Source organism: Ursus americanus, chromosome 37, assembly GCF_024610735.1.
Source record: "Ursus americanus isolate L20-20 chromosome 37, mUrsAme1.1.p, whole genome shotgun sequence".
In the NCBI taxonomy this organism is placed as follows: domain Eukaryota; kingdom Metazoa; phylum Chordata; class Mammalia; order Carnivora; family Ursidae; genus Ursus; species Ursus americanus.
This window is the reverse complement of record NC_142163.1, coordinates 11,286,868-11,299,527: the sequence shown is the minus strand read 5'-3', so window position 1 is coordinate 11,299,527 and position 12,660 is coordinate 11,286,868. Positions and strand designations below refer to the sequence as shown.

Here is a 12,660-nt window from a genome sequence, read left to right as displayed (position 1 = left end):
TGCCCACTTGCATGTACCAACATTTTTCTTATATAAACCCAGAAGTATTTTCAGCACTTTGGAAACATTCTTTTTCTGCAGTCTTCCCAATGTTGGCCTTTAGACAGGGAAACAGAAGGAACCCCTTTCTTCCCCGGATTCTGTTCTTTCTCAGATCTGAACCCCCCCACACCACTCTACCCATGACTTATAATGAAAATAGCGTATATCCTCCTTGTAAGGGACAAAGGGATAATGGTACCTTTAGAGTCTTCCAGCATAACAGATAATATCTAAGGAGTTACCAGGAAGAGTTGTCATAAACGTTCTTCAAGACCAGGGACTCCACAAACACTTTGACTGCCAAGACCCAAATTCAGGGAATGAGTGATTTGTGGAGGACATCTGATCCCTATCCTGTTCTCACCAGCTCCTGGATGCCTAAGAGGACACATGCACCAGACTACAATTGCCAATAAAACCCCAGATCCCAAGTAAAGATGAGACTCATGCTCTTTTCCCTTCTGAATCTCCAGGATGCTCCATCCTTATCTCTCAATCTCTCTCTCTCTGCATATATACATATGCAATAAATCGTGCTTTCATCTCCTGCTGGCTTGTGTCTGATTTCCATTTTTCGTGAAGTCCAGGGCCTTCTTGTCTAGTCCTCCAGGAGCCTATGGGTCCTGGGACCCAGCCTGCTGGCATTAGCCTCACTGAAATAAATTCTTTTGTTTCATTACCACTAGTTTCTGCCTTTAGATTGTATCAGTGGTGCAGGGTGGAGCCAGTCTGTCTGGGAACCCCAGAGCCAAGCGCTCTGACACCCTTGTGCCCCAGTTACCTTATGATTAAGATAACGCATGGGGCACCTGGGTGACTCAGTCAGTTAAGCATCTGCCTTCAGCTCGGGTCACGATCACAGCATCCTGGGATCCAGCCCCACATTGGGCTCCCTCCTCAGCAGAGAGGCTGCTTCTCCCTTTCTTTCTCCCTCTGCCTCTCCCTACTGGTGTTCTCTCTCAAATAAATAAATAAAATCTTAAAAAAAAAATTATGAAAAAGAAAGTGTTTTTTTAGTAAGAATTATGTACTGGAGTGAAACTCATTTCCATCAATAAAATTTTTGTTTAGCATTTGTAAAGCTGCTATATTACTACTGTCCAATCTACAGAATAGGCAAACGTCCAGGGAAATACATAAATCTATTAATTTAAAACATTTCTAAATAATGAAGTTGCATATGGATTATAAATACACATATTACATGTCTCATAAAGTATACCAAAATAGCATTTCAGTGGTAAAAGTTAATGGCTTAAGTTTTTAAAATTTTTTTCTAATTAACATATATTGTATTACCGGTTTCAGAGGTAGAGGTCAGTGTTCATCAGTCTTAACATAACACCTCTAACATGTCCTCCTTAATGTCCATCTCCCAGTTACCCCATCTGTCTACCCCTCTCCCCAGTTATTGGCTTAATTTATGACTGAGATTAAAATATACCACCCTAAAATATGACTCTTGGGCATAACGATTCTATTCACTGATTATTTTTAGAAAGAATTAATACAAAGAAAGCTGCAAAAACATACTAGGAGTTAGAAGTTACTCTTTTGTAAGGAAAACTTATATTTAAATCTCCATTTGTGTCAACGTCTCAGCTCAAGAGAAAAATTTAAATCACAAGAAATTTTTCTCATGGTAGAAGGCATTGAAGTAAATCTGCGTAACAAAACTTTCTTGTTTAAAGTGCTTTAGCTGGTCAACTTCCACAGCTGGCCTTCTTATTACCCATTATTTTATTTTTGCCTTTTGCTGAGCTTGACCTGGGAGCTTAGGGCATATCATATACTAACTCAGTTCTCCTGGGTATCTTGCCTACATGTACTTAACATACGCATCTTAATAAACTTGTTCGTTTTTCTCTTAAGTCTTTTATTATGGGAGGAGAAGGATGTCATCTCACTGAAATCAGGATAGAAGGAAAACTACTTTCCCCCCCCAAACAAAAAGCGTGGCACACAATAAACTCTGTTGCCGAAGCACCAAAGTAACATACCACCAACTCTTTACTCTAGTCCAAAAACAATCATCCAGCTGTTTCTCCTAAATACATTTGCTGAAAATCTTAACATCTCCACTCCATTCAGCCACAATATTTACTATCAAAAATTTAACAGACTCTGGGGTGCCTGGCTGGCTCAGTTAGTTGAGCATCTGCCTTCAGCTCAGGTCATGATCCCAGGGTCCTGAGTTAGAGCCCCACATAGAGCTCCCTGCTTAGCGGGGAGCCTGCTTCTCCCTCTGCCTGCCCCTCGTCCCACTCAAGCTCTCTCTCAAAAAAATAAAATCTTAAAAAAAAAAATTTAGCAGGCTCTTATTTATAGGATGGTTCTTCTCTGATGTAGAGATTATCTGGTAAAGAGGAAAAGCATCTGCAAAGTAACTGTTAACTAAATGAATAACAGTCTTGCTCAGCATTTTAGAACTAGGAAAAGCACATATCTTAAAAGATTAACTTATTATTTATCTCTCCACTTTTTTTTTTTTTTTAAGATTTTATTTATTTGACAGAGAGAGATAGTGAGAGGGAACACAAGCAGAAGGAGCTGGAGAGGGAGAAGGAGGCTCCCTGCTGAACAGGGAGCCCAATGTGGGGCTCAATCCCAGAATAATGACCTGAGCAAAAGGCAGACACTTACGGACTAAGCCACCAAGGCTCTCCAATCTCCTTTATTTCTGAGAAAAAAAAATACTAAGTGAAAAATGTTCTTCAAAGTTCAAACTTACATTTGATTATCTGTATTATTATATAATAACATGATGAAGGTGGATTTTCAAATATTTTCAAACCAAAATGGACAGCTTTAAATAAAATCAAGAACAAAGAAGTGAAATATTATTTGTGTTTGCAGAATAAAAAAAATTTTGGTTTCTGCCCCTGTTCTTGGCAGAGAACCCCTAAAAAACTCTGAATTTCCTAGGTCTAGGTAAGAGTGGCTTTTGTATTTTGTAGGAGGCTCTTTTGAGCTCAACAGAATTCTTGCTAGGGATAACTTGAGAATAGCCTCAAAATGAAGCTGGGATGGTGGGGAAAAGGATGCAAATTCAGCTTTATAATAAACTTGTGAACACCGGAATTAGAGAAGTTTGTAAGATTCTGATTTGGTAAATACACCCCTGGTTTCTCAGGGAAAGAAGTTCCTGAGCTCAAGATACGTCTACTACCTTACCCTATATTCCTCTTCATTTGGCTGTTCATCCATAGCCTTTATAACATCCTTTACAATAAATTAATAAATGTTTCCCTGAGCTTTGTGAGTCATTCTAATCTAACACAAGGAGGGGGTTGTGGAACCTATGATTTACAGGTGGTTGATAAGTAGCACAGGTAACACCCTTGACTCACAACTGGCATCTGAAATGGGTCTGTCATGTATGAGTAAGTCCTTTACCTGTGATATTGTACCATTTCCAGGTATATAGTGTCAGAACTGAGTTAAATTTGTAAAGACACTTCTTAAAATTAAGAACAGCTCTGGTGATGTTGGAAAACTGTCCAGACTTACTCTTTCTATAGCATGTCCACCTTTGTACTTATAAACAAAGATATCAAACTAAATATGTTACCGATAACATCTTAAAGAACACACAGATTTTCACAAGAACAAGCAGAATACCCATGCACACTGTAAGCTGTTAAAGAGTTTTATGGAACGGGAACGCCTAGGTGGCTCAGTCCGTTAAGGATCTGCCTTCAGCTCAGGTCATGATTTCACAGGGACATGGGATCGAGGTCCGGATTGGGCTCCCTACCCAGGAGGGAGTCTGCTGCTCCCTCTGCCTGCTGTTCCCCCTGCTTGTGTGTGCTCTCGCTCTCTGACAAATAACTAAAACCTTAAAAAAAAAAAAAAAGGTTTTATGGAATGATCGAACTTAGTATTTATATGAAATTACATAAAAATTTCACATTTTTACCTACTCTACTTTCTTTTTCATTGTTTAACGTATTTAAGAGAGATTAAAAAACAGTAGTTAAGTGTCCGTGACAAAAAAATAAAAACAATTTGTCCGTGACAAAAAATAAAAACAATCTGCATACATAAATCAAGCAAAACTTTTAAAAAGAAAAATATTACCTTTTGGATAATCTTCCAATAAGAGGTTGAAGTGACCTAACTGACAAAAGAAATCAGATTCCACTTTTCCTTCAGCTTTTAAGATTAAAGATTCATAGCAGCGAACAGCCTAGAAATGAAAAATATAAGCATTAAGGGACAGGAAATATCATAACTGCATCCTTTTTGAGAGAATGTATATTTACAAGAATCCAAGCAATCAATACATCACTTCTACCACAAATTCATGATTTAATTCCTGAAAAGTAGCATTTTTAGTATTTATTAATGGAGTCACTTTACTAGGTGCTTTCCCTTATAAAAATGGGGGAATAAGACCTGTCAAATAAGATAATATAGGAGTTCCTTAATGACTTTTTATGAGTTAGAGATCTAAGCAATTACTTTGGTGTTTGTTCATACAAAACACTACTTTCAAATACGCATGGGCAAAAAGGACTACAGCATTTCAGTAGCCAGTAAAAACCTGGGATTTTCGAATTTTTGGAAAGTGGCAAGTCCAAATTGAGATATACTGTAATTTTAATAAATTATACAACAGATTTCAAGACTGCATGTATAAAAAAGGTATAAAATATTCACTAATAAGGGGAGCCTAGGTGGCTCAGTTGGTTAAGCGTCTGCCTTCTGCTCAGGTTATAAGCCCAGGTGAGGGATCCAGCCCCACAGCAGCCTCCCTGATTGGTGAGGAGCCTGCTTCTCCTCTCCCTCCCCCTCTCCCGCCCCCTTCCCTACCTTGTGTGAGCTCTCACTCCCCCCTCCCTCACAAATAAATAAATAAATAGAATCTTAAAAAAAAAAATCACTAATAATATGTTAACCATATTAAAGTTACATTTTGGATTTTTAGATTAAATAAAGATATTAACATTAACTTCATCCATTTCTTTTTATTTCTTTTTACTTTTTTTTTTCTTTTTTAAGATTTTATTTGACAGAGAGTGCCAGATGGCACAAGCGGAAGAAATGGCAGAAGGAGAGGAAGAAGCAGGCTCCCTATTAAGCAGGAACCCGATGCAGGGTGATCCCAGGCCCCTGGGATCATGACCCAAGCTGAAGACAGATGCTTAACCGTCTGAGCCACCCAGGCACCCCTAACTTTTTCTATTATACAATTTAAGATTACACATAACATGAAAAATTCATGCATCACAATACATTTCTACCGGATAGGGTAGCTACCATTTGTACTAATCAACCACTGTTTTTGCAAAAAAATTACAGTAACTTTTAGACTACCATATATATATATTACGTTTCAACTGTTTTCTCCCTGATCTTCATATTTCAAACATAGTAATTCTAACATTATCTCAGCCCAAAACACATACGCACAACCTCTTATACTTTAGAGAGAAAAATAATATAGAACCCAATCTTTCTGAACTTCCAAGTTTGCAGATGGACGAAATGAAGATTTTGCACTAAAACATCTGAAAGAACAGCGTTCTAAAGCAGAGCTGTCAGCAACCACAGGAGATCTTGAAAACTTAACTTCTTCCTGTCTCAATCTTTACAACAAAAACCTGATATAAAAATTTTAATTTGAAACTGTTGTATTGCTTAGGACACAATGTGGATTTAGCATTTCTTTACTTTGCCCTTTGAAAAAACCAAGCTATCCTTCAAAATGTTTCAATCTTCCCAATAAAAGAATTTCCTAATTAAGTCCCTCATAATACATGATATATTTAGAGTAACCACAACAAAAGGGTCAAGCCTGGAGGCAACCACTCCTCCGTGGGGAGTCTGCTTAGGATTCTCTCTCTTTACCTCTGCCCCCCCCCCCAGCTGTCCTGTGCCATCTCTCTCTTAAAATAAAACCTTTAAAAAAAAAGAGAGATTTAAGAGAACTGCTTTCAGTTTATCATTCTCTTAGCTATCTGCATATGCATAAATACCAAATTATAATACTGAAAATAACTGAAAATCTGAAATCTACACTTAGATTCCAGAAATTGCTATCATTTGTAGATACAAAATTTCAAGATCTTTTCTTATTCAAGCAGTATTCAAGCACCTATAATTTCTATCTGGCAGATGGTTAGAATACAAAATACAGGAGCACGTGGTGGTTGAGTCAAGTTAAGTGTCTGCCTTTAGCTAATGTCATCAGCCCCATATGGGGCTCCCCACTCATTAGGAAGTCTGCTTCTCCCTCTGCTCTTCACCCTGCTCGTGTGCGCTCTCTCTACCTCAAATAAACGCATAAGTAAATAAACCTTAAAAAAAAGAAAAGAAAAAGAATTCAAGATACAAAACTTAATACTTTATAATTTTAGAGAATACCTGAAAACTATTACTAGCCTACCAAAACAGACTCATATTACAGAGAACAAACTCAAGTTGCCAGAAGGGAAGAGAGCAAAATGGAGAAAATGGGTGATGGGGAGTGGGAGGTACAGGCTTCCAGTTACAGAATAAGTAGCAGGAATGAAAGGTATAGAACTGAGAATATAATGAATAGTATAATAATAGTGTTGTATGAGAACTATGTATGTATTTTTTCTTTCTTTAAATGAGGCCAAGGGTAAAGGCTGTATGTTGGTTTGTTTAATCCATCATTAAAGACCTAATTCTACTTTTTTTTAAGTTTAATAATTTAAGTAATCTCTACTCCCAAAATGGGGGTCTAATTCACAATCCCGAGATTAAGCGTCCTAAACTCTTCCATCTGAGCCAGGCAGTTGCCCCAAAGACCTAATTTCTAAACAACATAACCTGACTTTATTTCCATGGCCTCTATTTTTTTAAAAGATTTTATTTATTTATTTGACAGAGAGAGAGGGAACACAAGCAGGGGAGTGGGAGAGGCAGAAGCAGGCTTTCCACCAAGCAGGGAGCCGACTCTGGGGTTCAATCCCAAGATCATGACCTGAGCAGAATGCAGAAGCTTAATGACTGAGCCACCCAGGGACCCCTTCTATGGCCACTATTTAAAGTCAAACAATAATCTTTAAAAACTAGAAATAAACATATGTGTAAATGTCACCAAACATCAGATGTATGTAATGTAAAATTATCTTCACTATCACTCCATTCCAATATTACACAACAAAAAAACATTTCTAAAACCACTTTAGGGGATGCCTGGGTGGCTCAATAGGTTAAGTAGCTGCCTTTGGCTCAGGTCAGGATCCAGCCAAGAGTCAGGCTCCTTGCTCGGCAAGGAGCCTGCCTCTCCCCCGGCGTGCTCTGCCTGCCTCTCCCTCTGCTTGTGCTCTGTCTCTGACAAATATATAAATCTTAAAAGAATTAAAAAATAAAATCACTTTAGTAAATTTTTCTCCATGAAAGCAAATCAAATTTAGAAAAATACATACATCAGTAAATTTTAAGCTACTTCCATTTCCCAAAAACTTTTTAAAATCAACTACTCTAAAAATGTCCCCCACAGCAAAAAGCACACACAACGTTCAACATTTAAACTTGACTTCTCTATTAATCTATCAATTAACAGAATTACCAAAAACACCAAAATGTTTCAGTAACAGATTATCAAGATCAAACTAAAAACTGATAAATGATACTTCTAAGTAAACAATAGCAATAGATTCTTAGGCAATCCTTCTCTGAGACAGATTAAAGAAATGCTGCAACAGTAATATTTTAATTATACTTTACTCTTTGCCCTAACAAAAACAAAACCTGAAACATTTTCCAAAGCGCATTAAGTCATCGTTGATAATTTCTATAAAGGTTTGAATAATGACACACTATATTATAAATAGAAGTTAAAACACATTAATATTAAATGTCAGTATGGGTTAAACTGCAACTTACTTAAGCTCATACAGTAGCTCCAAAACTCTAAGCAACTACTAGCTGTTTTCAGCTTACTTTATTCACTAAAAACAATATATGCTGTATTACTAATTTATTTTTAAACGGAAACACTCAACAGTGTGTATTATATGCCAATCCTATAAAAATTCTTACGTTACACATTTTTTTTCTTAAAGATTTTATTTATTTGACAGAGAGAGACACAGCGAGATACAGAACACAAGCAGGGGGAGTGGTAGAAGGAGAAGCAGGCTCCCAACAGAGGAGCCCGATATGGGGCTCGACTCCAGGACCCTGGGATCATGACCTGAGCCCAAGGCAGATGCTTAACCAACTAAGCCACCCAGGCGCCCCCCCCCATTATAGAATTTTAAGAGTATTCGATTATAACCATTCTAACGTATACATTTACAGGATGTTTTATTTTTTATGGGAGACAGAGATACAGCACAAGAGGTGGTGGGAGAGAGGCAGAGGAAGGAGAATCAGACTCCCCGCTGAGCAGGGAGCCTGACCCTGGGCTGGATCCTAGGACCCTGAGATTATGACCTGAGCTGCAGGCAGATACTTAACTGAGCCACCCAGGTGTCCCTATTTTACTTTACTTTAAATCAACGAAACTAGCCTTTGGACTAAAGTACCCTCAAAGACATGAATGTCAAGGTGGAAAGAATATTAAATACAGGTTTGGTGCAGCATGGGACTCTTGATCTTGGGAGTCATGAGCTCCAATCCCACGCTGGGGGCAGTTTACTTAAATAAATAAAAATAAACAGTTTGAAGATACATGGTGTCAAACTTTCCAAGTAACTATTTCACTAGTATATTGAGACCAAGAAGGAAGCGATTAAAATGAAGAATTCCATGAGACAGTAACATACTTCTCACTATTTAAAAGGAAAAAACGATTGATTCATGCTACTACTGATACACCCCTGTGTGGAGTAAGTGTAAAAACCACCCTGAGTGGGATGCCTTAGTGGTTCAGTGGGTTAAGTGTCTGCCTTTGGCTCACGTCACGATCTCAGGGTCCTGGAATCGAGGCCTGCCTCAGGCTCTCTGGGAAGTCTGCTTCTCCCTCTGCCCCTCCCCCTGCTTGTTCTCTCTCTCTCTCACAAAAATAAATAAAAGTTTTTTTAAAAACCCAAAAAACAAAAAGGAGGGAAGAAACTTGGAAATTACTATGTTTATTATCTTGTGATGATGAACTCACGCATATAAACTTATGTCAAATTTACCAAGTTGTACATGTTAAATATGTGTGCAGTTTTATTTTATGTCAATTATAACTCAACAGAGCTGGGAGGGAAGAAAAGCAGGGAACCATACCTCAGAATATTTTATATTTTATTTCACTTATTTTTTTTTTAAAGATTTTATTTATTTATTCGACAGAGATAGAGACAGCCAGCGAGAGAGGGAACACAGGCAGGGGGAGTGGGAGAGGACGAAGCAGGCTCATAGCAGAAGAGCCTGATGTGGTGCTCGATCCCAGATCGCCGGGATCACGCCCTGAGCCGAAGGCAGATGCCTAACCGCTATGCCACACAGGCGCCCCTCACTTAAGTTATTTTAATGTTAAGGTTAAGGAAGTAAAAGCATATAGGAATTCACAAGTCTCAAAACTAAACGAAGTTAATTTTTTATTTCCTTTTTACTGAAACATGGTTGTTTAAACAAACAGAAAAATCACTCAATGTTCGGGTGCCTGAGTGGCTCAGTAGGTTAAGCGTCTGCCCTTGGCTAGGGTCATGATCCCAGGGTTGTGGGATCCAGCCTTAAACTGGGCTCTCTGCTCAGGGGAAGGCTGCTTCTCCCTCTCCCTGTTGCTCCCCATTTATGCGTGTGTACTCGCTCCCTCTCTCTCACTCTCTCTGTCAAATAAATAAATAATCTTAAAAAAGAAAAAAAAATCACCCAGTGTTTTATGAAGCTACAATTCCACCAAACACAAAGAAATCTCCTATTTAAAACATGATTGTAATTAAAGTTGACAAAGACACACTCACCTTTACAAAAATTAAAAAGCCAGTTCTTTAAACTCCAGTACTGCACAGTATCTGAAGAGTGGGAGTCTAAAGTGAGAGTTTATCTGCCTACAAATTATGTCAAATTCTCACCAAGTACTTTCAGACATCCACATAAAATTACATTACTTTGACTTTACTTCATTATAACCAAATAGCTTTGCCCATTCTTTTAGAAATTACTATCAGTAAAAGAAATTTCATCAGACCCAAGTTACATGATTAAGTCACTATAATATAAAATACCACTTTCCTTAACATTCAAAAAAATTTTAGCCTGTTGGTGTATCTTTGGAAGTAACAAAAACTACTAAAACTACTAGAATTTTTAAAAGATTAAGATCGTAACAGCGCTGCTTTCATTCTATCATACTGAGTACAGTATTGGGAGTGGCATTTTTAAGGAAGCAATTATTACATACCTAATGAATGTACAGCAATTACTGAAAAAAAATTATTACACTTCAGTTTCTGGTCATTAGTTATACTAAACAACTAAATACAAAAAAGAGACTGGGTTACAGAATCATGATTAGGGGAATTCAAACTACAAATAAAAATACGTGGAAGAAAAATATCTTAAAAATAAAAAGTATTTAATACTTCCTTTGCAATTGCAGCATAAACTAATCAAATTTATAGCTACCTCCTTTACGATGAAAATAAAGTACGTGACAGAAGCTATTCGTTGCACATAAACCAACTTTCACGGTGCCAAGTGACAGCGGACATTTTAGACAGATTTTGCTCAGGAGATGAAAAATGACAGAGACGGAGACTCCATGGCCTTTGTGCAACAGCTTATATGAGAGTAACGACATGTGCTACAGGTTGATAAGGACATTATCGAGGCTTTTAAATGTAATCTGAAACTTGAGAACGATACTAAAAATTGTACTTTTAAATAACAGAGGCTAAATATTACTAAACACCTTCAAACGACACCAGCTGACAGTAAGGCCTACTCATTACTTTATTTCCGTTTATATTTCTTCCCTTTCCCAAAGCTCCCCCCTTCATGTCTCCTCCATTTCCCGCCATCTTGGCCGACAGGAGCAGCCATTAACTAAACGCAGCACCAACAACTTTTCATACAAATGAAGAGGGAATCCTCCCACGTCTGTATCAGTCACAGGAAACAAGACTCCAAAAATATTCCAGAATCAAAAAATCGCATTCACAGCAGTGCTTCTATTGCATCCAAGCAAGTAAACAACTTCAGGTCACATACAAATCAATATTTATATAAATTCTACACCGCTGTAAAGTACCTTCAACTTACCTCACCTGAAACTAGGGATATAAGAAGCGAACCTAAACTTGTAGTAAAAATTACACATCACAAGCCAACCGCCAGGAGAAAAGGAGTATGTAAGTTGGAAATTTTCATAAGTGCTTGCCTTCACTATACTGTGATATTAAGATTCAGAAATCTCCTAACCAAAATGTCCCGAAATAACTGTTAAGCAGAGCCCCAGAGCGCCGCTGTGGCGGCTATTCAAGCTACAAAATAACATTTCCCAAGTACGTAAGCAAGGTATCCTGAATGAGAGAAAAGCAAAAAAATTGTTTTAGCTCGCAGCCACAGTGGCGCTCATCGGTATCGGAGGTTGCGGGAGCAGGAAGCGAGCAAGGTTCGGATTGGAAGACAGTGTCGGCCCTCTATTGCCTACCTTGCCCAAAAGCGTCTTCGTCCTGGCGCCATCTTCATGAAGCCTCACGAACCCGAAGAGACGGCTGTAGGAAGAAACACACGCAGCTCGTTAACACTCTCGGAAGTACACTGCCCCGTCCCTTCTCGAGCCCTAGGCCTTGGTAGCGGAAGCCTCCCGCAGAGCGCCAAGATAAGCACTCTAAAACTACCCGAGGCAAGCTGTACTTGGGCCTCCCCGGAGAGCAGGGCCAGCCGGCCCGGAATCAGCTGGGAAAATGATGGAGGTCGTACCTGTCCAATCCGCCGAGCACCTCCCTCTCTTCTGCTGTCAAGCTAGAGGACCCCTCCTTGCTCTCGCCGATCTCTTTTCCCGCCGCCATTTTCTTTCCCTCATCACAGAAAGCAGAAGCTGCGGTAGCGAGAGATACTCCGCAGGATTTCATGAGTACACAACAAATGTAAAGTCCAACGCTGAAACCCACCACCACCCAGCGAAGAGCTCGAAAAAAAATGCCCTCTTCGCGTGAAACTGGCACACCAACTTTATCGCCGCTGTCTCCTCTTACCCCGGATGACGGCAACGAAAAATCCCAAGATGATGGCAAAAGCAGCGGATGCCAGGGCTGCGGGACTCGGCTACGGGATCACATCGCGGAGTAGGCGGAGACAACAGGAGATGCGGAACCTCGCAGCAATGGGAGTATTTCCTAGAATCTCAAACTTCGCCAGCACCAGCACAAAGTTGTAATTGTGTCACAGGGCGAACCCCAAATCTCCCGTAACACCCTCCTCTCCCGCCCCAAGCCCGGCGCCGCCAATTGACGTACCGGTTCGTGTCACATGACCTTTGTTGACGCACGTCAGTTGTGGTTCCACTGAGCTTGCTAGCTGTCTGCGCCCCGCCCACAAGGCGTTCCTCTAACAGAGGGTGGGAGGGCCGTCAATTGCTACAACTTATTGGTTGATGGACACGTCTGTCGGGGAAAGCATAATCACCAGACGCACAGAACTCTTGGGTGGGGCTAGTTATGTAAACTCTAATAGGAGAGGGCGGGGCCAAGATCTTGTCAG

At 39.4% G+C, this 12,660-nt stretch overlaps 1 protein-coding gene across 6 annotated transcripts in view; it reads right to left on the bottom strand.

The window, feature by feature from the left end:
• Positions 1 to 12,414, bottom strand: part of LOC123803731 (lysine-specific demethylase 6A-like) — a 150,205-nt gene extending 137,791 nt beyond the window's left edge. For all 6 annotated transcript variants that reach the window (XM_087859306.1, XM_087859310.1, XM_087859311.1 and 3 more), the window contains exons 1-3: positions 11,881 to 12,414; positions 11,609 to 11,672; positions 4,123 to 4,231 (exon numbers count right to left, since the gene is read on the bottom strand). In XM_087859306.1, coding sequence (XP_087715432.1) covers positions 4,123 to 4,231; positions 11,609 to 11,672; positions 11,881 to 12,032 — 325 coding nt within the window. In that variant the 5' untranslated portion in view covers positions 12,033 to 12,414. The remainder of the gene's footprint in view (positions 1 to 4,122; positions 4,232 to 11,608; positions 11,673 to 11,880) is intronic.
• Positions 12,415 to 12,660: the final 246 nt, after the last annotated feature.